The 26,066-nt window shown below is 44.4% G+C and overlaps 1 protein-coding gene across 2 annotated transcripts in view; it reads right to left on the bottom strand.

Annotated features, from left to right (window-relative positions):
* The window catches only part of LOC147698758 (trifunctional purine biosynthetic protein adenosine-3-like), a 376,225-nt gene that overhangs the window by 94,477 nt on the left and 255,682 nt on the right, over positions 1-26,066 (bottom strand). For both annotated transcript variants that reach the window (XM_086935329.1, XM_086935328.1), the window contains exons 16-17: positions 22,230-22,382; positions 13,653-13,856 (exon numbers count right to left, since the gene is read on the bottom strand). In XM_086935329.1, coding sequence (XP_086791455.1) covers positions 13,653-13,856; positions 22,230-22,382 — 357 coding nt within the window. The remainder of the gene's footprint in view (positions 1-13,652; positions 13,857-22,229; positions 22,383-26,066) is intronic.

The raw sequence follows: 26,066 nt of genomic DNA, 5'->3' as shown, positions 1-26,066 counted from the left end.
ATAAAAATATTTAATACAGGTTAAAAAAAGACAAATCAACATGTCTGCGAGTTTTATTTTTTACTGTTGTTTTTATGACTGCATTGTGTGGGCTGAAAAATATTAAAAGAAAGATTCACAGATGTTTTCAAATAAATAAAACCAACATGTGTCTGAGTCTTTCTTTTAACATTTTCAACCCACAACATGCAATCTTAAAAACAACTACAAGAGGGCCTTGCACTTCAGCTGAAGAGTATAGCTAGGAGTGTTTTTTAAACATATAGTAAGTTCTACTGGAGTAGTGGATTTAATGACCCAGGAGAATAAGGGCCTTATTACGAAAACAGGACTGACCGCCATAGGTGCGGCAGTCCCGCAGGGCCAATTAGGACGCGACCGCCACCCTGGCGGTCGCATCCTGCATCTTTTACATTGTGGCGGGCGGTGCTGTAAGCAGCACCCGCCGCTATGCAAAATTTGCTTGTTGCGCATTGGCATGCACAAAGTGACAGACACTGCGCGGTGCCTGCCACCTTGTGCATGTCAATGTACCCCCCAAATGCAGCCACCCACTCACCCCCCCGGGGGCCCGCAACGAGCCGCCATAGCCATTTACAGTATTCCTTTCCATGGTGGAGTCTCCGCCATGGAAAGGCATAAGCACCGCAGACATCATAATATGTATGGCAGTGCCTGCAAGGCACCGCCACCATATTCTGTGCATTTTCCGCTTGGCCGGCAATCCGGCCAGCGGAAAAGCGGCAGACTGGCTTTCCGTCCGCCGCAGTATCCACCGCCATGCTAATGTGACGGTGGGTAAATGGGCTTTGGATGGCGGGCGGATCACCACTGCCGCGGGCCCTTAATGTTTTCTTAATGTTGCTTGGGGGCTGCTTTACTCCCTGCAGTCCCCCACAACATAAAAAAAGCTTGGTGTCACTGCCACTTTTAAGGGCACCACAAGTATAAAAATATTGTATATTAAAATTCCTTAACGCATGAACGGGGTACTCCTTACTAAGGGCAGTGACTGCTCCTGATGCTCATTTACATTTTTTCAAAATTTATTTTGGATATCCCGGTGCCAACCCGGCACACCCGTATGTTTTTCATATTGGGGGACGGTCGCGCTGCCCCCTCCCTAAAACTTTGCAGGCATTGGGACCCAATACCCTGGGGCCATATTTTTTTATAAGGGGAGGGCTCATGCTCCCCCCTAGCTTCTACGGGTCCTACGGACCCCATCCCCGAATCTTTCTCTATTGTATTTAAGGGGGGGGGAGCAGCTTCCTTCCCCGAGCCACTATGGCCCAGAGGATCCCATCCCCGGGCCTATTATTTTTGTTAAATGGAAGAGGGCATGTGGAGTGACCTTAGGTGGGTGCCTCGGTGCCCACCCAGGGCACTGAGAAGGCAGTATATTGGGGACATGGGGGGAAACCCACCAGCTCCCCGCATGCACCTATCCTGGCCTGTCCCAGTGGTGTAAATTGGCTCTGGGAGCAGGGCCACATGCAAAAGGATATGTTTTCTTGATTGTGAGATTTTTATAGACAACATGAGTATTAAGAGCAGGATGTATAAGAAACTCACTTCTGTCAATAGAGTGCTACATTTTGACTCTATGCATTCTCTTCATCGTAAAATATATATTCCATACGGAGAGTTTTTCGAGCTTGAAAAATGTGTAGTCAATAGGAAGATTTCCAGCAGGAAGCATCAAAAAAATATCATCAGCCTCTTTCTGGAGAGGAGTTATCATGGTAATACATTGAAAAACGCCTTACATAAAGCTAGTGGATTCTCCAGGGAAGAGTTATTTTTTATAAAGTCGACTCTTCACGGTACAAGAATGTAAAATCCTCCAAGACGTCAGTCAGGTTTATTACCCTTTACAATTGTGAAAGCACTAAGGTTTACCTTATTCTTAAAAAAACATTGGCCTCTTTTATGCCTCGACAAAGATCTTTCCAAATATGTTCACAGAACACCAGAAGTGACTTTTAAATGGACAAACAATTTCATTCAAGGATCTTTCATAAGTGCTTTTGGAGCAGTAAGGTTGCTCCAGAATTGAATAGGATGTCCTACCTTTGGACATGCTGCAGGGTAACTTTGAAAATGAAGAAAAAGACAGACATCTCTTTGGCAATATAAAAACAGCTCTTTACTGTCGCGACCGGGAGAGTGGCAAGTCCACACCAGTAAACAGTTGGTCTCAATCTGTCGCTTCACGGGCAGCTTCTTTTATAAAGAGTTAAAGAATGGGGATTACAAAAGTTCAGAAAATAAATGAGTAGGTGGTTACACATTGGTACCCATTAATTATAAAACAAAACATAGTCACCTGTGACCCTAGACTTTAATCTAATTCTCTACACATCCTTTATTGCTTTTTCTAACAATATTGACAAACTAAGTATTCTTCTACTTTTGAATGTGTGTGTATTTTGGTTGAAAGCATGTTTGTTGGTATGTGTGCTTTATCATTGTGCAAAACCCACAAGATGATGTACGGAATGTTGCACAATGGCAAAACATTCACCCCCAGTCACAGATCTGGGTTTATTCCATCGTTATTTTGCTCACTAAGCCAACCCAGTTCAGACATGGCCATATGCACCGCGCGGTGCCTGCCGCTTTATGTATGCAAATGCATACATGCATTTTTAGCATTGTGGCGGGCGGTGCTGAGAGCACCGCCCGCCACAATGTTAAAAATGCAGGATGCGCCCGCCACTGTGGCGGGCCCATCCTAATACCCCCGACAGGATCCCCGTCCTTATGGCGAGCGGTCCCAAGTACCGTGAGGATGGCGGGCGGACTTTGCCCACCCGCCATCCTAATGGCCCCCCAAGTTTCTTTATCAGTCTAATGGTAGAAGACCTGTATAGTCAAATCAAACAGCAGTTCAATTGTTTGAAAATATGAACTTTTTAAATGTGATACAGCATATTGGTAACTTATAGGTTTCGCCAACATCTTTATTTTTCTTTTTTTTATAGTGTGCTAATTTTTTGTTATATATAAAGGCTACTAATCAGGTTGCTGAAAATTAAATTAACTTGGAGTACCAGTTTACGAGGTATAAACTTATAAGGTATTGTTCTATTTGTGATTAGCCGAAACTGTTTTCTTTTTTCCTTTTTCGCTTATTCTGGTGCAGGGACCTTTTTAATAATGAAAAGGCACATTTAAGGGTTCTTGCTTTTAGCACTGTTTTTTTTCATTATTTATAACGTCTCAGTCATGGTAAATTGTTTTGAAATACTTTCTCTGTACTCATGAATGTTTTTCTGTCACTGTATAGAAATTAGGTGCTATGCTTTTGTAAGAAAAAATTGAAAGTAATTTTATGTTTTTCATTTTTGTTCTTATCTTGTCACATTTGTTTGTATTTCTATCCCTTTTGTTCGAAAACTGTTGTGACATTTGTTTAGCTGCTTTAAATATTTACTGAATTGGCCCAGAAGAAGTGCAATTTGTATCATAGATCAGTTCCGAAACGTGTGTTAACTTTATTTCTGTTGATGAAGAAAGGATTATCAGCTAGTAAAGAAGATATCACCCAATTGAACTGATGTTTAATACATTTTTCTGATCTTGGAACAAACCCGTCCTTATTTTGGTTTTGTATATAGCGCCTGGGGAGCGGTGTGCTACAAATGCTTCTTGAGGCCCCATCAAGCTCCTTACTCCCCTCCTTGAGTGTAGTTAAAATATATTTCGGTCAAACTTTTCACATCTGGGTTTATATTATCAGGGTTTGAAAATAACCTTGGGATTCCCAGCAAATTAAAGACAGATTTTACATAGCGAAGACAAGGAATGGCTGCTACATTATCCAAAGAGAGACAGTAAAATAACATCTCCTAGTGAAACTTGCTTTCAGAGTCTTACACTCCCTTAACTACAGTAGCAATGGGCTTATTCCAATCCCATTAACCAAAATATCCAGCCCTGTTTCAGAGTGTTCTCATTATGTGTATATCCATCTGGAGCGCAATTACTGACTTTTCCCTGCTATCTGGAAGGTTATAAGGTATCCAATATACATTTCATCGGTTTTAATCTTACCCTTAAAAATCCTAAATAAAATCCCAGCATAAATTCAAAAAGTTCGGCCTACACCGTAGAAGTAGTCAATTATGATGCCCACTGAGATGTTTGTGTGTTGAATACTTAAAAAAGTACCAATTAATATCCTCTTAAGCATCAGAACGTACAAATCATGTAATACATGAGGCATGTTGTATAATACCATCCCAGCATGCAGTGTTTCTAGCTGAAGATCCAGCTCTGTGTGGGTCACTCCATCTGGTGAGCAGATCCAACCACGTCTCCTTTTCTGCTTGCTGCTGGTTTCTTTTTGTTAGTAGTTGTTCTGTTTTGTTCATATATTTAATATAGTGAATGGACACCATTGGTAAATCACCTCTCAAAAGGGTACGGGTAATTTATAGGTTGACAGTGGTAAAAGGCGGTAAGGGTAATTTTAGTGTTTAGGGGTGTAGTGGTAATGAATGATAAGCTGTAAGTTTAGGGTTTAGGGTGGTAAGGGTATTTTCAGGGTTTAGGGGTGAGTAGTGGTAGAGGGTGCTTAGGAGTAAATTTTTAAAAGTTGAGGTTTGAGGGGTCCCTCAAAAAAGAAAACAATAAATTATATTTTAGGTTTAAGAAGATCTTTTATTGGTATATAATCGACAAATACAACAAATACCACCTACATCCAGTAGGTGGGGTAATATTAAACAATGTGTTTAATATTACCCCGGTGGGGTAATATTAAACAATTAGGACAGAGAGAAAATAGAGGGAGAGACAATAGAAGACAAGACAGAGGCAAGGGGAAAAACTGGGAGGTGGAATGGTGGCGAGTGTTGTAATGAGTGGGATCCCAGTTTTGTATAGGGGGCAATAGAGGCTAGGATTAAATCATATGTAGACAATCACCCCCTATGAAACAGGATCTCAATCGAAGTGGGTCAAGCTTAAAATTTGAAGGTAAGTGGGGCACGTCAGTTCTCGAAATTTGTCTGAGAGATAATGTATAGGAGGTATCTACATCTTGTCAAAGGATGGTAGAGCTGTGTCGCCACTGCGGTCAGCTTTTCCAGCCCTAGTACACCCCGTCATTTGGGAAGCCAATCCATGTAAGTCGGGACTGTATCCTAGACCCATGGCACCAGTAAAAGCTCCCAGTTCTAGGATTATACCTTGGTCCTTTATGGAACTCAAGGGATACGTCAATGGGTTTGGGAGTCTAGTAGTATGTAGATAGGAAAATGGGAAATTGCAGTCTCATATATTGCATCTACAGCATCTCGTACTTCCCACCTAAAAGTGGTGATTTTTGGACACTGATATAAAATGTTAGTTAATGCAACTGAGAGAGCGCAAAACAGAGGTTAAAAATTGTAGGGGTGCATCATATGTACGAGTAGTCAGCACCCACATATATAGAGGACTTACTAATCATGTTCAAATGTAATGTAGCGTTGAAAACTAATGTAGTTGTTATTAGAAATACACTGAGAACTAATGTAAAGTGCTTTAAAGGTTAATAATGCTGTTTTAACATAGAGATGCCGTTTGATGTGAAGTATTTCACTAATAAGAGGTGTGTACAATAAATCGCCATTGTGCCTTTAGATCTGCTTTATTAAAACTCACAGTTGTACCTTTTAAACGTGATTGAATGGCTGAGGTAGAGAATTGTATTTTGCATTAAAGATTGATCTTAAATAATAAAAATGTATTGCTTATGTTAGGATGTTGGCGCACATAAACATGCAGAGGCCCATTTCATGGCAATCGTGTAGGCCTGATCGAAATGCCTTGCTTAGCATTAAATCGTAGAAATGTTTTTGGAGTGAGCTGCTTTAGCTAAAGTCAATTGCAACATTTAGAAATTGTGAGCCGATTCACATGCGCTCCTTTGCAGGTGCAGGACCAAGTAGATAGTGGAGTAGAAGGGCCCATTGTGTATGAGAGTTAGGATGCTAGGCTCAGATGTGGAGGAGTAGCCGAGGAATTCAAGGAAGCAACTTTAAGCAAAGGAGAGCCTGGGACCCAAGGACGTTTCAACGGACGAAGGTGGAGAGGTGCCATAATGGAAAAATCTGAAAAACAACACCTTCGAGAGGGGCGTACCTGAAGGCGTGTCGTCCGCATTGTGGGGTTTGTATTAGGGACAGCACCCCGAGGGTGAAGGTAGAGCAGATGGACTGAGGAGTCAGCGAGAGAGGTTGATCAGGCAGAGAGTTTAGCTATGACTGAGTAGTCTGAAGATTGAGATCGAAGGAAAGTGAGTGAACTCCTTTGAGAGTAACCACAGCTGACACCTTTTCTGAATGGGGTATTGTTGAGTAGGGATGTCATTTAGAATAGTGTAGGGACAGTCTAACCTGGATTTATTACTTTTACAAATGCTTACTAAAACTCAGGTTGTGGCAATTCTTGTTAGCCTGATGATTCTTGAATTGATTCTTGTATTATTTCTGAGTCGTCTGAGACCTTTCCGTAAGATTATGTTTGTATTAGTGCCTGTTTATCTTTTGAACCTTTTGCTGAGATGTTTGTACATCCAGTTGTTTTTGGCTTTGTAATACATCTTTGAACTTAGTTCCTAGTCAGTGGTTCTTTGAGGGCTACAAGGGGAAGTGTATGAAATTGACTAAACATTGTGTAGATAGATTTCCTAATTCACTCTATGACAGGTAAAAAGGTCTAGTCGACCTGTGTCGGGATTCTGGAGAATGGTAAGCCGACTCTAGAAGTAAAATCCCGCCCTTTCACTCCCTTCTATCCACTTTGCTGCTAGCATAAACTATCCCGTCCACTTTCCTGTGTGCAATTCTCGCTGGGTTGTACATTTCCTTACTTTAAGTGCTGCATGTGGAGGCGTGAGCCCGGTGAAGTACGTCCCACCATTCTTTCTCTGTAAAAGTTAATTTGCACTTCCCCTCCCATCTCTGCTGTGCTGATGTTTTGGGTAACTTTCGTGGTGTGATAAGGAAAGCATATATGTCAGACAGCAAGCATTTGTCATAGGATCATGTAATGAGTCACTTCCCCTATGGTGTGAGGCGTCTACTTGTGTGAGGACAAATCGAGGGTTGGGATACCCAGTGACACAATGTTAATGTATTGCCAAATAGCCTTGGAGAAGAGGCCATAAGCCTCCTGTAACTGAGAAAATTCCATATGACCATCAACATCAAAAGGGTCTTCCACTGCCATAATTGGCTTCCTGTGCATAGGTAATAACGGAGTAACCCTGTGTCCCTCAGAACCTGGGTATGTTTCAATATAGAAAAAAAGGTTCTGTCCTCTGACTAACTGCAGAGGATGGACGGCACTGCGAACCGTCTACCCAGCTCTCGTTGATAAATCTTTTACACAGAAATTGTTCTAATTGGGATCCATACTGAATACTCCTTGTTTCCCTGATCATCCGGCTGAGCAATTCCAGCCTCCACAAGGGCTGTCAACATGCCCTCCCCTCCCCCGTCTTGAGAAAGACCTGCCGTGACCACCTACTGGGGCACCACCAGGGTCGAAACACCGACGCCAACCTTAGGTCCAGCACTATCAGGAGTCCGCACAACGCAAGATAGGATCTTCTGTAATGAAAGCTTTGTCTGGCCTATCTTCAATGTGTTTATAGATAACCATGATATCACTGTATATTTCATACACTATTTGAGCACTGAGCACCATTGTCACTCCTTTCACTTTGCATCTTTGTAAATATTTTGTTTGTTTTCGATGTATAACAATGAATGACACGATTCAGATATAAAAAAGTAATACCAGAGCGCATTTTCTCTGTCCTTATTTATTAAGTATCGAGACTGAATCCCAGAGTTTGCCCCCACCCTCTCAAACCGCACTTAGAGCTGTGTAAAACGTATGTACTTTCTACCCGACAGAACCTTTTTTTCTACAATTGGCTTCCTGACATTTGTTGTATGAGGAGCCCTGCGGCGCAGGGGGCGGGGGAAAGCTTGATTCCCCAATAATGGTGTCTGGGGGAAAAAAGGAGCAGACAGTCCCTTCTGCACTTGTACTTTCCCCAGATCCGCATAGCGGCGCGGAGTATCAGAGAAATATATACCTCAGGCGGTCGAAGTGCCTTTGGTTGGCAACCATGGTACCTTCCAAATATGCACTCCCTCCACCGCTTGCTCAATAAAATGTTTTTTTTTTTCAGTTTGGGTGCGAGACCACTCCACCATATATCGCAGTTGTGTAGTTTAGTAATAGCTTACTAAGTGGGGAACTTCCAGACTCCCCGCCGCCTGGGCAAATATGCCTGTTCCTTTGCCATCCTTGCCTTTCTCGCGTTCCAGAGGAACTCCCAGATAAGACTCTGCAGTATAAATTATATTTTAGAATAAATATATGTATGTGTACACACACACACACACACGCAAACACGGTTTACTTACCTTATAATATTCACCATGCAGGGTAAAGGCATCGGCGTGGTAATGACTGTGTGGAAAAGGCATGTGTGGTAGTAAAGGCATGTGCTGTATTGACATCCATCCATTTGAAAAGAGAGCCACCCCACACCAGTTCTAAAAATGCAGACAGTGGGGACACATCTCTTGTCTGCTTTTGCTGTATGTGTGGTCCCCCTTCTTGTTCCAATTTTAAGGTCTCTGTTTCCAAGGAAGCGAGTGTCCCACAGAATATTCAGAGGGCTGCTGTGTAACTAAAAGTGGTTGACAGCCAGCTTTCCTGTGGTGACAGGACATTGCTTGAGTCTGACTCCTTGCTGAATGAGCTCTGCACTTGCCTTAGAAGCCAGTCAGCCTTCTGGGATAGGAGAGAAGGTTCCCAACCCTACAGAAGAAGTGACTTTCCAGAAGGAGTGAGGTGCAGAGGGTGCCCAATGCTGGTGGGACTGCAAGAAGAGAGGAGATTGCAGAGAGCAAACTAAATACCCTGCTCAAATCAGCCTGTGCCTGGCTGTACTGCCAAGAAGAAGACTAGCATGGTCGTACAGTCCAGAAGATCTACCTGTATCTGACCTCATTGCCCAGGAGATTGCCTTGTGTGTAACTTTTTCAGGAGATCAGCCTGTGCATGGCTGCCCTGCCAGAAGGAGATGGGTCTTTGCTTGGACACACCAGTGCGGAAGAGCCTGCCCATGCACTGTTCACCTGTTCTACACCGAGATCAAGCCTTCTGTGGGGGTTGCTGGCTCAGCCTTCTCGAGCATTACCAGTGCCAAAAAGATATGCAAAAGCAGGACTTTTGAAGCTGCATCGACCAGGAGTGCGTCAGGAGCCAGCAAGGTGACTCAAAATGAGCTGCCAGTGAGCACATCTCCTCACAGAAGCAGGAAGAAGTTGGCACACTAAGATGAAGCTGGGCGGCAGCCCAAAAGAACTGTTGGCCCACTGGAGATTCACGTATGCCCACCACGTGTTGTGAAAGAGAGTCATCCAGCTCTTGGAGGCACACACTAGCAACTGATGTTTGAAGTATGGAATGGCAGACCAGTGTCGAGTTCACCTACCTATTTCTGGAAACCTTGAAGAAACATTCTGCAAGAACTTTAAAAATCTGTTTGTGTTAAAGTTTTTGCACACATTTGCCAATTGAAAATTGCTATTGATATTCATTTCAACCAGATAAAAAGCCAACTTAATGTTGTTAAAATGAGATTGGCGATGATTTTGGTTAAAACTCCTGAGGCTTGAGCCGGGAGCTAGCTGCTGTACTCTGTGTTTGCTGCTCGAATTTTGCACAATTTTAGTGTTTTGATTTGGGGGGAGTGTTTTTAATATTGTGATCCTTCTTTTTGCGATTTTGCACATTAACGCTGCTGACACTATTTGAGGGCACTTATTCTTTTAACTGCCTCATAATCTTTCTTTTACCTGTCATTCTCGCTCTGGACCGCTGGACAACCGTGGAGCGCTCACATAGGCTCCTTTGGGTCTCGGGGGCTACAGTGTGGTGATTACAGCGGGGCCGCCATCTTGGGGATAGCGTTGGTGAGCAGTCTAGTCTTCCCACTCACCACGCTATATCTTGGGCTATGACGCGTGCTCGCAGCGGACGTGCGCAGCGTGGGCGCCGCATGCACGCTGAAGGCGTGCTAAAGGCAAGCCCGTCTGCGCCCGTCCGTGCCCAGATCGCGCAGAGCGCTAGGACCCCTGTATCAAATAGGGCAGAGAAAGCTATGGATCTTTATTACTCCAGGTCAGTACTGTTAAGCCTGAATACAGGGGTAACAGGAGCAAAGTGTATCTGTATGGCCTTAAGCGCTTGTCACAGTCGTTGGAGTGTCCTGGTTGTAAAACATCTTTACCAGAAATTGAATACTTACAGATAAATAAACTGCGATTGAGTCTAATCAAAATTCCTAAAAATAAAGGGGAAGTTGTTAAGTGCACTTTGTTGAATGCGAGATCTTTTGTTAAACACAGTTTTGAGTGTGCTAGATTTATCAAAGATAATGATATTCAATTAACATTTATTACTGAGTCCTGGACGGATGAAGCCTCAGGTCCGGACTTGATACAGGCCACCCCATTAGGATTCTCATGCCACACTTTGCATAGGCAGGGAAAAAAAGGGGGGGCTTGGCAGTAATATATCCTAGCACTATGAAGACTGCCTTTTATACAGTACAAAATGCGGAATATGAAGCACTATCTTTTAATTTTAATCTCTCACATCACCATTCTTTTAAAGGTATTCTTGTCTGTAGACCACCTAACATTAGACGCCCTTTTGTTGAGGCTATGGGCAACTTACTTGAAGATGGTATCTGCCTAGAAAATTTTACTATCATGGGCGATTTTAACTTTTATTTAGAAGCCACTTCCAATCCAGATACGGTTGCTCTCATTGACATAATGGGTAGTGTGAACCTTGGGCAACGGGTAACGGATTCCACACATGTAGCTGGACATACTTTGGATGGTATATTTACCAATCATCCAGATCTCCGATATATAGGAGTAATGCCGCTGGTTTGGACAGATCATGCAGCAGTTCAGTTTGAAGTATCCCTTGCAAGCCAAAAGATGGTTAATACACCGGACAAAAAATTAATTAATATCCGATCCTGGAATAAATTGGACGGAGAGGAGTTACGGGGACTTCTTAGGGTAACATCTAAACAAACATATCTAGGTGTGGAGGAGGAGACAAGCACCTATACAGATTGGTTGGCTAGCGGCTGCAAGAAACTAGCCCCTACCATTAGCATTAGACCCAGAAGGTTAGCTCCTTCTGCTCCCTGGTTCTCAGAGGATCTGAAAAATCAAAAATCCAGGTGTAAACATTCAGAGCGAACCTGGAGAAAGGAATATAAGGAGGTGGACAAGAAGGCTTATCGAACTGAGCTCAATAATTATAAAAAATTGTTGTTCAGTACTAAGCAAGAATTTTATGTTAGTAAAATTGACTCAGCTAAGAACTCAGCTAAAGATCTATTTAAAGCTGTTGCGGATTTGGCATCTCCGCGCCCAAGTTTTATCCAGCCGAACCAGGATCTCTGCGATAATATCGCCGAATTCTTTTTGGATAAAGTAGAGGCTATTTTTACCACTCTTAAGGATTCTGTTGATAGGGAGGTTAAGACCCCCCCGTAGAACCATTGAGAACTCTGGATAACTTTGAAGCACCATCTCTGGATAGAACTCAGTCTCTTCTCGAAGCAGCTAAATCAGGGTCTCCATATGATCCCTGTCCAGTGGCCATTGCCAAATTGGCAATGGAACCCATTACCCGGGTGCTCATATCAATTTTTAATAATATGATCGAAACTGGTATTTTTTCCTAAACTTTGGAAAGTGGCATCTATTCTACCCCTTTTAAAAAAGCCAACATTGAATCCTAAGGATCCTAATAACTTCCGCCCTATTTCCAGACTTCCCCTGGCAGCAAAACGAATCGAGAGGGAGTTAAATACTCAACTTGGTATTTTTCTGGATCAGACCCAAGCGCTGGACGCATCCCAATTTGGCTTCAGGAGTGGTCATAGTACCGAATCAGCACTTATAAAGACCACAGATGAGATCAGGAAAGCAGTGGACCAGGGCGGTAATGCCGCCTTGATTCTACTGGACTTATCTGAGGCCTTTGATATGGTCCATCATGATCTGTTGATGGACCGTCTAAGGGCATGTGGATCACGCAATAAGGTGTGGGAGCTTGTACAGTCCTTCTAAATGACAGGGTACAAGTGGTCTCCATGGGCGAATTTCAATCTAAGCCGTTTGTGCTGCCCTGTGGTGTGCCACAGGGATCATCATGGAGCCCAACCTTATTTAATGTGTACGTCTCCTCATTGGCGCCGATTATTAACAATCTGGGTTTTGACCTCACGTCTTATGCAGACGATACACAGATTGTAGTGTCCCTCCTGCCAGGACAGGAAGCAGGCATGAACTGGCGCTTTCGTAATTGTATGGAAGTGGTCGGGGATTGGATGGCAAAAAACTGTCTGAGGTTGAACTCTAATAAAACTGAGGTCATTCTCTTCAGAAATAATACTAATTTCTGGAGTCCAACCTGGTGGCCACCAAAATTGGGGGCCCTTCCCATACCAGTGGAAAAAGTAAAGAATCTTGGTGTCTTATTAGATGACAAACTAAATATGAGTGCTCAAGTTAATGCGGTATCATCTTCTATGGCATTTGTTTTAAAAACAGTAAAACAAATATTTCCATATCTACCATTTGGTAGTAGGAAAACAGTGGTTACTGCACTTGCAGTGTCAAAGATTGATTACTGCAATGGCTTGTACCTGAATATGTAGGAAAGATGTATAAATAAATTGCAAAGATTACAAAATGCGGCAGCCCGACTTCTGACAGGGGTGCCCAAATTTACATCGGTTATAAATGGTTTAAGGAAATTACACTGGCTCCATGTAAAGAAGCGAGTACTGTTCAAAACCTTATGTATAGTGCACAAGGCACTGCAATTCAAAGGACCTGAATTCTTTCAAAAACACTTTTTGTGGTACTCACCTAGTAGAAACCTACGCTCATCAGGTGCCAAACTGGTTGTTGTCCCATCTACAAAAAAGTCTCTTGGGGTGGATGGAGATTCATCTATGGAGCAGCCAAGGCTTGGAATAATCTCCCTCTATATCTTAGAGGGACCACTGATCTGTTGGCTTTTAGAAAGGCCTTGAAAACGTGGTTGTTTTCAAATTAGACGGTATTTTAGCAGACTCAGGCTGTGGCTGTAAGGAGAAATAACGAGCGCCAGGACACCTCAGGGTAACCGTTTGCGCTTTATAAATGATTTAACATTAACATTAACATTATACAATGTGCAGTAGGCAAATTTGATGATAAGAATGAGCATGCAATAATCTGCCTGTAGCGGTAGGTCATGCAGTCTTTTAAGGTTTTAAGTCTTACAGGGCATCACACATCTTTAGAATAAGAAAAATGATCCAATTTGCCAATTAATATTTGCCAACGATATTAATTATATATTAAGTATGTAATGCAACTTTAAGACTGACATGCCTATGCAATAAGACAAGAATACATTACAAATGGCATTGGAAACATACAATGCTACAATAAAAATCCCAGTCTTATGCTAAAACACATTTTCGTGACCAGCTTTAGACAATGAACTTAAAGGCAGGTGCAGTTTTTTAAAGTAGGACGAAGACTGACCTGGTTGGCGGGTGACCACGGATCCTATCAGCGAAGCGTCTTCATATTTTTGCACATCCTTCAAGATCTTCTCTGCCATCTCCTTTTGTACTATCAGGATGGCACCAATTCCACAATTGAAACTTTGCAACATTTCTTCCTCTGAGAAGTCTCCTTGTTGTTGCAACCAACAGAAGATTTCAGGAATGTTCCAGGAATGTGCATCTAAATAAAAGCTCATGTGTCAGCTGACAAGATGATTCTCAACATCAGTATATTCAGAACTGGGCGCAGTTACGGTAGACACACGGCTCTGTCACCATGTACACTGCTTCAAAACCCGGTACGCTGCTTTTATGTATTAACCTACTGCATATTGGGTGTTGCGCCGGTTTTTGCTTTTATTGAGCTAATTTAATAAACCCACTTGATAGCATTGATTTTAGTTTATATGCTCAGGCATGGACACAGAGGGCCCGATTCACAGAAATAATTTAAGACAAAATCCAAAACTTACTACTTTTGGTATTCACAGAAGTTAGGATTTTGTCTTAAGTTTGTCTTAAGACAGACTTAAGACAGACTTAAGACAGACTTAAGTTAGGATTTTGTCTTAAGTCTGTCTTAAGACAAACTTAAGACTAAATCCTAACTTCTGTGAATACCAAAAGTAGTAAGTTTAGGATTTTGTCTTAAGTTAGTTCTGTGAATTGGGCCCAGAGTCCGTGAATACATGGGCCGAGGTGTTCCTTCTAGTTGATGTCCACTGTCCTTTTAGAACATCTCATTTGCTGATAAACGTATATAAACATATCACTTATGGTAAAGGATTTCTACATATGTTGGAAGACAGGATGTGAAAAACGCATTCCTTACTACATAGGGTGTGTGTCGTACCAGAGCAAGAGTCCCTGGATTTTGGTGCCCAAAGAGCCCAATCTGTCACCTTGGACAATTTTCTATGAATCCTTTGTCCTTCAAATACACAAATGCTCAATGTCCTTGTTGTTTCAACCTAGCAATTGTTAGGTTGCAGCCTCTCTCACAGGCACATGTATATAAGTAGAATTGACTCTTAAAGTATGCAGGAAAAGCCAATGTCATACTGTTTGGTACTCACCAAAGCAAGATCAGAGACCCCAGTCTGTCTTTTTCACAGTCATGAAATGAGAGAGATGGGTAACAATCCGCCCACTTATTTGGACAATAACCTAACTCTCCAGGAGCATGTTTAAGGGTGGGTTATTTAAACTACAATTATTTAAGCATACCATGCTTTAGCTATAGGGACCACAGTCAATTCAAGAATGTCTATCGTGCCTAAGCAAGACTGCCTGCTAAACTGCTAAACAGTGTTCAAAAGCAAAGAGACCTTTAATCTTTAAGAAATGCTATAGTGAACTTGAATGTTAGGCTAAGGTGGAAAGAAGCTGTGCCTGAGCTCTGACAGGTCTAAACAACCTGGCTTTGTCTTACTGATTGTAGTGTGCCCGAAAAGAAAGATGTTTTCCACAGGAAGTGTGCGTGGCATATGGCATATGCAAAAGAGACAGACAAATAACAATAGACTGTAAATGTAAGCAACTTAAATGTCCCAATTAAGTTAGCTAAAAGATATAGGTTTTCATAAAAGTATATATGTCACATATACATGAAAATGGATCAACATGTTGACAAAGATATAAAGTAAAAATACGATAATTTACTAAAGAGCTAAATTAAGCCAGACATAGTTCAAAGTTCTTTAGTGGGTACCTTATGTTCAGTTTGAACCACTGGGCAGGTTGAACCACACTGTACATTTTGAGGCAGTGTAGAATAACAGAGAGCTAGTGGAACGTCTAAAGCTGCAGGCATTGGAGCTGCAGCACTTGAACTGTTTAAGTTCCAGTTCACAGGCGTAAGTCACTTGGAGGTAAGGAGGGAAGGCAGTCTGATGGAGTTCAGTCTACATTATGAAGTGGCTTGAAAACGCTGAAGATCTGGTAAGGGGTGTCGAAGAACAGGTGCCGAACGGAAGAACACTCAGCGAACCTGGTAGTGATGTGTACAAGTCTGAGCCTTGGTGAAGGTGCCTCTTGTGGCTGAATGCAAGTTCAGCAGGTGCTGCTTGAATTAACCACTGGCTCATCACTGAGGGTCCGAACAAATCGAAGATTAAAATTAAGAGTAGGTTGCTGATTAAGCTGCAGGTGCTTCTGGCTTGGTGATTCCAGTCCGACTTGTTCAGTCTCCCTGAGCAGCAGCTTCTTCTTCTGACAGGCACTTCTAGACTTGGAAGCACTCCAATTTCCTTGGGAAAGTTTCCACTAAGAGACAAAGGTCCTTCAGCACTCAGACTATTCTAAGCATCCAGTCTTTTTGCAGAGAGTTCCATCAGAAGGCATATTGTTCTGGGGAGATGGGTATAGGCGTGCCTGTGAGCTCAGTTAAGCAAATGGCTCCACCAAATGTGGGGGAAAGTGCTGTTACTAGAAGTACAGGGCTGAAGCGGGGACCCCATCGCAAACGTCTCTAGCAAGGAGACGGGGAATTTTTCAGGCAGAAAACTCCAAGTAGGTTATTTCCTTGTTGTGGCTCAAACATGAGTTTTTAGAGTTGTTCTTGTTTTTTATTGAAGTGGTCCCTAATCCAACCTCAATTAAACTTTCACAATTCCCACTTCTACTTTTGCAACAAGATAAGTGTCCTGCTCTGAAAAGATGACTTATGGAAAAATATTTCCCAGAGCCCTTTCCACTAAACATCCAACGTGGCAGTACCGTGGTGTAACTTTGAGAACCTATTCTTCCTCTTCCCTCCACCCATGTGTCTGCCTATTCTGCCTTTTGAATTAGAAAACTGTTCTCTTTGCTAGCACTGGACTAAGGCCTCCCAAGAGAAGTCGCATAAAAGCCTGACTGTGCCTAACTGTGCCTGACACCCACGAACCACGCACACAACCTGGGATTCATCCTGGACTCCACCCTCACGATGACCAAACAAGTCAACGCCATCTCATCCTCATGCTTCAACACCCTGCGCATGCTCCGTAAGATCTTCCGGTGGATCCCCACCGAAACCAGAAAGACGGTCACCCAGGCCCTAGTCACCAGCCGACTGGACTACGGGAACACCCTTTACGCAGGAACCACAGCCAAACTTCAGAAACGACTCCAGCGCATATAGAACTCCTCCGCACGACTCATCCTCGACATCCCTCGCCACAGCCACATATCTGCCCACCTGAGAAACCTACACTGGCTCCCCGTCAGCAAGAGATCACGTTCAGGCTCCACACCCACACACACAAAGCACTCCACGACATGGGCCCCGAATACCTCAACAACCTCCTCTCGTTCTACACTCCTACCCGCCAGCTCCGCTCTGCCAGCCTCGCCCTCTCCACTGTCCCACAGATTCGCAGAACAACCACTAGAGGAAGATCGTTCTCCTACCTGGCCGCCAAGACATGTAACTCCCTCCCCGCACACCTACGACTGACCTAGAACAATCTCACCTTCAGGAAACACCTCAAGACCTGGCTATTCGAGCAGTAGCGCCCCTCCTCCCTTCAGCGCCTTGAGACCCTTGCGGGTAAGTAGGGCGCTCTATAAATGTATTGATTGATTGATTGATTGACCTCTGTACAGATGGTGGAATAGCAGGTTCTGTTCAGTAACAAATGTGTCACTAAGAAAGGCTTGGGATGGCTTCTCCCTCATCTCCTGTGTATTGTGTGTTTAGCCATTGGGACCATTTTGCTGCAGAACAGTATGAGTAAAGGCTGTTGCTCTCTCCCAAACAGAAATGCATAGCTAATGAAAATCATTGCCAAATGAAATTAGCTCGTCCGGAGTGCCGAACTCCCCCCCCCACCCCTTCCCCTCCCTCACTCCCCCTCCTTCCTGGCCCTCTGACAGGTAGGGGTAGGGTTCTTAGCGCTGGGATACCCCCGGGTGACTACGCGCTCTACAAAAATTTTTAATAATAATAATAATAATAATTGCTATTGGTCAATCAATCAATCAATCATCGCATTTATATAGCGCACTACTCACCCAGAGGGTCTCAAGGCGCTGGGGGAGGGGGGTCCGCTACTGCTCGAACAGCCAGGTCATGAGTTGCTTCCTGAAGGCGAGGTGGTCCTGGGTCAGGCGGAGGAGGGTGGGGAGGGAGTTCCATGTCTTGGCGGCGAGGTAGGAGAAGGACCGTCCCCCTGTAAATGGGTAAATACAGTGACAACAAATACAATATCAGTTACAGCAAAGGGGCACACAGCAGGAGAAACACGGGGCACAGGAGCCTAAAAAGGCGACAGAGCAGCGAGCACAGCAATGGATGCCCCGACCGCAGGAGACCACGCAGACGGCCGCGGCAGGGTCAGCGAGGCAGGCGGGTGACGGGAGGCACACGCAGCAGCTGGTGGCCGTGCGGCGCGGGGGTGTCCTAAGCTTGGTCTAAGCAGATATTTCATATCCCATACCAATATAAACATGCACTGTAACTGAGTTCTACTTTCAACAAAGGCCTTTTCCGGCCAAGCTACATATTTGCTGAGTCATGCTCTCTGCATAAGCTTTGGCTAAAATAAAGAACTATTATAAGAAAAGGACATCAGGTCGTCCATATCCGTCTTACAGCTCTTGGCCTTGTAAAACCCAACCTTATTGTGGATCCATGTTTCATCAAATATTGCACCTGATTGAAGAGGGCTCCAGAAAACTCACTGAAGAAAAGGGTATGGAGCTAAACTATCTGAGCTGTGTGGCTGAAAAATTAATTCCGCTAGTTTTTAGAGGCACACAAAAATATAGTTTAGGTAGCAATAGATACTTTCTTGGGCTGGTAAACACCTTTTTGCCCTTGTACCCATTACTCCCACATAAGAAAATACCACTGCCTCTCTCATATCGTTCCTCCTTTGTTTCACTATTGCCCCTTCTTTGGTTTGTCACTCAAGGATGCAGCCTGCAGCTAGCATCACAGTCTCCATTCAAGACACAAAACATTTTTGAGTGAGAGTTTTGAAACACAAACATGACTGCCCTGTTTATAAGTACCGCACATCTGTAGAGTTAAACAACGGGAGGCATTGCAGGACATGATGGTTGATACAAGCGCATCCCATGGTGACATCCATTGGCCCTGCCACCGCAATGGTCATCGAGCCGTCATTAAAGGAGCAGAGGCTAAGTCAGATGGGATAGAGCTGCTCCGTATTACCCATTGTCAATCACTTCTGAAGTCTGATATGAGAAATGATGAAGACCAGCAGGTGCAAGCTGAAGGTGGACCGTGCAGGATATAGACTGCACTGTAGAGCCTGTAGAGCCTGGCATCCAAAGCCTGTAAAGGCAGAGAATAGAAACTGCATCCAGTTGAAGGGCTGAGAGAGGTGGAGGGAAGCAAGGATTGCTGCAAGGAACGTTGCACAGATGAAAACCGAAAGCCTTGATAGGATAATCAGCAAGGAACTCTTCAGCATCATCAAGGAGTTCGCCCAACCCACCAGCGAGTCTACCGACATCCCTCCCTCACAAGACCTCTGCGACAAACTCAGCATCTTTTTCCACCACAAAATCAAGAGCATCTACGACAACTTCGACGAAGACAACCAACACACTGAACCCTCACCAACCACCCCCGACACCCGGAAACCAGCGATTGATGACTGGACAGCCCTCACCACGGAAGACACACTGAAGACAATGAAGTCAATCCACTCAGGGGCCCCCAAGGACCCCTGCCCCCACCACATCTTCAACAGAGCCGCCAACACCATCGCACCCATGCTCCGCCAAACCATCAACCGCTCCCTGGCGACCGCCTTGTTCCCCGACGACTGGAAACACGCCGAGGTCAACCCCCTCCTAAAGAAACCCTCAGCGGACCCCACCGACCTCAAAAACTACAGACCCATCTCCCTGCTCCCGTTCCCAGCGAAAGTCATCGAGAAAGCCATCAACAGCCAACTCGCCACATTCATTGAAGAATACAACATCCTCGACTCCTCCCAATCCGGCTTCAGAAAAAAACCACAGTACGGAAACCGCCCTCCTCGCCGCAACAGACGACATCCGCACCTTACTGGACAAAGGAGAAACAGTAGCCCTCATCCTCCTCGACCTATCAGCGGCGTTCGACACAGTCTCCCACCGCACTCTAATACGCAGACTCTACTATGCAGGAATCCAGGACAAGGCCCTCGACTGGATCTGCTCCTTCCTCTCCGGCAGGACACAGCGGGTCAGACTCCCCCCTTTCCTCTCGGACCCCACACCGATCACCTGCGGAGTCCCCCAGGGCTCCTCCCTCAGCCCGACGCTCTTCAACGTCTACATGGCTCCACTTGCCCCCATCGTCAGAACCTACGGACTCAACATTGTGTCATATGCAGACGACACCCAGCTCATCCTCTCCCTATCCAACGAGCCCAACACCGCCAGACGCAACTTTCGAGAAGGCATGGAAGCCGTCGCCAAATGGATGAAAAACAGCTGCCTTCAACTAAACACCAACAAAACAGAAGTACTCATCATGGGCCCAAACCCCGACGCCTGGAGCGACACCTGGTGGCCCACCGCCCTCGGAAACCCGCCAACCCCCACAGACCACGCACGCAACCTGGGAATCATCCTGGACTCCGAGCCCAAAATGGACCGCCAGATCAACTCTGTCTCATCTTCCTGCTTCCACACCCTCCGCCTCCTTCGTAAGACCTTCAGATGGATCCCCCTCGAACACCGAAAGACAGTCACTCACGCCCTGGTCACCAGCAGACTCAACTACGGCAACGCACTCTACGCCGGAATAAACAAAAACCTCATCCGCAAGCTACAGAACATCCAGAACGCCGCCGCAAGACTGGTCCTCAACCTGCCAAAACACTGCCACATCTCCCAGCACCTGCGCACACTCCACTGGCTCCCCGTCGAGGCGAGAATCACCTTTAAGATGCTCACCCACGCACAAAAGGCCCTCCACGGCACCGGACCAGCATACCTGAACAGCCGACTCAAATTCCACGCACCCCAAAGGACCCTACGATCAGCCCAGCTTTCCTACGCCGTGGTCCCCCGCACCAGAAAGACCAGATCGGGAGGCCGCTCCTTCTCTTTCCTTGCGGCCAAAGCATGGAATGCCCTTCCGCTCCACCTCAGACAGACAACATCGCTCCCCATCTTCGCAAGAAACCTCAAAACCTGGCTCTTCGACAGACCCCTCCTTGATGGAATGGAACCTGCACCCCCCACCCCTCCCACCCCTAGCGCCTTGAGACCCTTACGGGTGAGTAGTCGCGCTTTAACAAACTCCTGATTGATTGATTGATTGATAATCTAGGTTGTAAGAAGCTCGAAGAAGTGAATTTAATGCATGCAGATAAATTCTCAAACAGTATCAAATATAGTATAGGTGCACAAGAAAAAGGCAAATGCCCTCATTATAAGTTCACTATTACCTCCGCAGGGAAATGCTGGGATCAGAATGAATGATTACAGCTGGAATCTCCCCATGATTTGAAGTCCACAGACGGGAATAACCTGCCAGACCTGGATTTACCTTGTTCTTTACTGCAGGCGTACATAGATTCTGGGAATTTTAAAGGTAATATTTTCCACCTGATCAAAGTAAGTGCTAAAAATCCAAAGGAGTCCCAGTACAGATTGAGGGATTTTGGGTGGGGGACGGGGAGAGCCTTTGGGGGCTACGGAGGCGTGGGAGTCACTATGGGGGTGCATTGTCTGCCCACCCCATGGTGAAAGAGTGGGCAGGTGTCGGCTGGGCTTTTCCTTGGTCTGCAGTCCCTGTCTCTCTGCTCTTGTGATATTCGTGAATGTGAGTCTGCACCTGGTAAAACAGGGTCTCTAGTGTTTCTAGACGTAATATTTTAGTTCAGGAAACACTTGCCAATTTCAGAAGAGTATCCCCCTCTAGGGAAACTGCTCCAGGCAACTTGCAGTGAGGGCCAAATCCAGCGAACATAGAAAGGAGAATGCAAAAGACAGAGACTTCATAAATGTTGATTGAGCAGCAGGCAGTTTGAGAAATCGGGTAATGTTGTAGTTGCTCAACATTCCAGGTTTCTGGCACTGTTGTTGTACATGTTGATATTTCATTTTGCTGCTGAATGTGCGGCAATTGAAGGAAAATGCAAATAAGAAGAGCCCCTTGTCTATGTTTAACACCTTAGCAGCTATGGAACGTCCAGCTCCAGTGCTGAACGTTCCATTGCGCATGTGCAGTTGGAACGTCCAACGGCCGACGGCAGTACTCTCGAGGTAGTGGTGCCGTCGGCCGTTGCACCGGCGCAGCACTTATGAGGATAATATACAGGAGAAAATCTGGAGCATGATGCACTCAGGGCATCTCCCTAGTACAAACAGCCTTACTGAACATTTGCCTGTTTTTCAACAACAAACACACTGCCTGGTACACACGAAACCTAAACCCCACCACTGTTTATTCCCTCACAATGATTTCCCCTTATCCATTTTGTGATGCAATGCCCCCTCGCTACATAAAATAACCTGTGCTGTGTACACATTTTAAACAAACAAAAATAAAACTTGTGCAAATAAAATATGGCTTCTGATATACATTCCTTTTTGTCCTTACCTAAAGCTACTCCGAATGATTCTGGCACAACTCTGGAAACGCCATCTAGCAGGCCCCCGCCAGTGATATGGGCACATGCCTTCACAAAGCCTGTACGTACAACGGATAGCAGGGTTGTGCTGTATACCTTAGCAGGGGTAAGCAATAATTCTCCTGTGGAAACATGATGTACAGTCAGTAGATTGTTAATACTGAACTGCTGTCACGATACATCTGATATATTATGCTACATTGCTGTATATGCTTTGGGTTCTGCAAATGAGCAGTCATGTCCAAGAGGACCCTCTCCCTGGAGCTTGCACTGAGCGCCATCTAATTCAGGTGTCCATGCAAAGGAATCTGGCTTTTTCTCTGAGTGCCAGGGTACTCAGGGAGAACAGAGCAGTATCTCTGTTGAGTCATATCATTGCTCTCTTGTGTCCCAGGTCATGGGTACTGGTGTCTAAAACTGGTTAGTAATACTGGGTATGCAACCTCTTTACAACGCAACTTTTACCACGCAGTGCTGTTACAACGCATGTATTACACTGAAAACCATTACAACGCATTACACTGGGGGGCGCTCTAGGATAAGGAATAGTTTTAATTTACTATCCAACACCTTCCCTAGTGTCCACGGGGACTGGAGTTGGAATAGTAAATTAAACTATTCACTATCCAGCACCCCCAAGTGTAATGCGTTGTAAAGGTTTTCGTTGTAATACTTGCGTTGTAACAGCATGCGTGGTAAAAGCATGCGTTGTAACGTCATACATCCGTAATACTGCCTTTGTGTATAGTTCATTTAATAAGTCTTTTTATTTGGCAACTTTTCTGAATGTAAACTCCAAACTATGGCAAAATGAACACATCAGACGGCGGACAAATATGAGCATCAATTTCAATAAAAAGAACCATAATATTGTCCTGCCTTCCAACCTAGTACTGCCATAGATAACTTATTCTGTTGCATGCAACAGTCTATTCTCCTTGCCTGTGATACTTTATCTGGCTTTAGTTTCCTTCCGCTTAGGCGAAATATGTATCACAACGTGCCACCACCAGTCCTACAGTGAAAACTATTTTAAAATGTTTAGTTTCATTCATATCTTACCCTATACCCAAGGGGGCTATCTACCGGTTCCGTTTATTTACAACATTTCTGTTCTATAAGAAAAGTCCAAGTTATGAGCAGTATGTAAGCCTGGGCGGAGTTCGTAGAGTTAAAAAAAACTCTGCCGCTCTACGCGAAGCTCCGCAAGCGGCGGAGTGCGTTGAATAAATGGCGTTTGCGTTCTCAGCCCCCGCTTGACATCCTAGTTTACATACAAAGTATGCAAATATGATATTTTGTTTTCTGACATTTGTTTTGCTAGACTTAAGTATTGTGATATTTTTGGGCTCAATATTTTTACATGCAGCTCTCAGAGATAGCCTTTGTACTTGATGATGTAAAAGGACAAGCAGTTAAGCCTTGCTTTCGGAGGTGGTAGTTGGTTTAGGTATGGCATGACACAGAAAAGATTAATGTCCTTTTAGTAAAATGATTCATAAACAAAACAGGCTTTAATCTGAATGTGTGGTACACTGAAAAAAGACACAACAAAACAATCAGCTCTTGGTAATTTGAGGGCCAAGATGTGAGTCCAATCGGCCTTCAGGGATGCACAGACAGATCAAGGTTTAGAGTATACCAACGAGCAATGCTCTGCACCCAGCCTTTTTGGCCCAGCGGTCCACTGCCCTTAGTCTTGATTTGAAGTTTTATAAAGCGCTCGAATGCCCGAGGGCGTCTTGGCGCTACTGCCAGCAAAACCAAATTGCTACCGGTGAGAGAAGTAATGGATATTTAGTTAATAAAAGCCATGTTTTTAGTGATTTTCTGAAAGACCATAAGTTTGGGCTGTTCCTTATATCTGCCGGATGTGTATTCCACATTTTGGCAGTTCCTAGAATGAAACACCTTCCACCCTAGTGTGCTCTCTTAATTCTGGGGATCAGTAAAAGTTTACTGGAAAAGGACCATACATGTCTAGAGGGTGAATACCAAATCAGACGCTTCTTCAAGTATTGTGGACCAGCACCACATAGTGCCTTATAGGCCAGACATATGGATTAAAATGTAAATCCTTTTTTTGACTGGAACCCCGTGCAATTTTCTCAGGCCTTCAATCACTGACTGATATTTGGGGATATCCAGCAGCAAACGTGCTGATGCATTTTGAAGCCGCTGTAACTTTTGCAGACACTTAATTTGGATGTTTCCATAAAGGGTGTTTCTATAGTCCAATTTAGATAGGGCTAATGCTGTCAAAAGTGACTTTTGTAGGTCTACAGTCTTTAGACTTAGGTACCATGCACTCAGGACAAACTGCAACCTTCAGTTCTAGAACCTGCTGCATACAGCCTGTGATTGACCACAGAAGGTTCTGGAATCAGGCCCTGGTCTTCGGCCATGACATGGGCCATGATGTGTTCTAAGTCCCGTCATCCCATAACCAGCATTACACAGGCTCCAGCTAAATGCTATGAGCAGCAGATTCTGAAAGTATAGGCTCTGGATGCATGCTCTGTAAAGAACCACTTTTTCACTACAACTTTTCAAAAATGTTTTTCTCTATTTTTTATTAATTATGCAAAAATAACGAAACCTCTGAAGTTCGTGAAAAAAAGTTTTTTGTAATTAAGAGGGGGTAAATCAGATTTTATTTTTAGAAACAAACAGTTATGTACTTCTTGTGCTCCCAGGTCGCCAAACCTCTTTTTACACTTGGTCTCCTTGTTTATGTCAATATTATTACTGGTTGTGCAGTGGATGCAGAATTTTTGTGGTTTATTAGTACTCTGCGCAATCTTTTCTGTGAGCAAGTGAGATATTTTCTCACCCACTCCTATCCTAAAGCTCAAGTCGATAGCAGTGGTTCCCCTCCTGCGTCATCTTATTATTTGAGTTACTCCTATCCTTTGAGTAGAATTTAATCCACCGCTCGAGGTGAATCTTAACCTAAATGTGATATGATGCCGTCTGTGTTATTACATCTTTTTCTCCCTATGTCACTGCACAGAAATCCCGCACCCTGGTGGTATTTGGTGGTGTTGTAGGTTCTTAACCTCTGGTGACTGAGCTGGATGTTGCTGCTGTTCTTCTCAAGGGGAATTCATTTGATCACCCACTTCCTCCTCAGCACAACTGAACTTTTATTTTTTAGGTCTCGGGACCGTAAAGCTGCGAGAGATTTAATGTTAGTTAGTAGGGCTTCAGAACCCGCCTCCCTGCCCTGTCTGTCCACCATTGGCTGGCTTCGTAAATGGAGGCCAGCCATTGGAGGAGAGAGCCGTCCCTCCAAAGAAGCTCCATCTTTTTCGGATTTGGGGGCGTAAATTTTGCTGTTCTTTAGCTCGTGACGTCGTCCGTCACTCAGGACAGCAAAACACGCCCCCAATCCGAAAAATTTCGGAAGCTTTGAGGCAGCCATTTCTGCCCGACCGCCGCCGCCGCCGCCTCCCCAAACAGCCGGTGAGTGCCGTTTTTCTTGATTTCTCTGCTGTTTTCTCGAGCGTTCCCCATTTCATTTAAGTAGTTTCCTGTCTTTTGCCTCATGTAACTTAACTTTTGCTTTTGTAATTTGTTCACTTGTAATCTTCTTATGTATGATTACTGTTCCTATTGTGAAGCCTCGGACACCTTTGGTTAAAGTCAGCGTGAGAGAAAAACGCATAATCATTAGCTATTTTTTTTCTATTTTTGACGCTAGACGGCAAATGAACTTTATGTGCATCCATACGCCATTTAAGGCTATCGCTCAAACTGAACAGGCAGAAGATTCGTAAACACTGTTTAAAGCTACTTCCCGTGTT

This window comes from Lissotriton vulgaris, chromosome 8, assembly GCF_964263255.1.
Source record: "Lissotriton vulgaris chromosome 8, aLisVul1.2, whole genome shotgun sequence".
Taxonomy (NCBI): Eukaryota; Metazoa; Chordata; class Amphibia; order Caudata; family Salamandridae; genus Lissotriton; species Lissotriton vulgaris.
The sequence above is the reverse complement of the archived record's forward strand: the minus strand, read 5'-3'. Positions and strand labels throughout refer to the sequence as shown.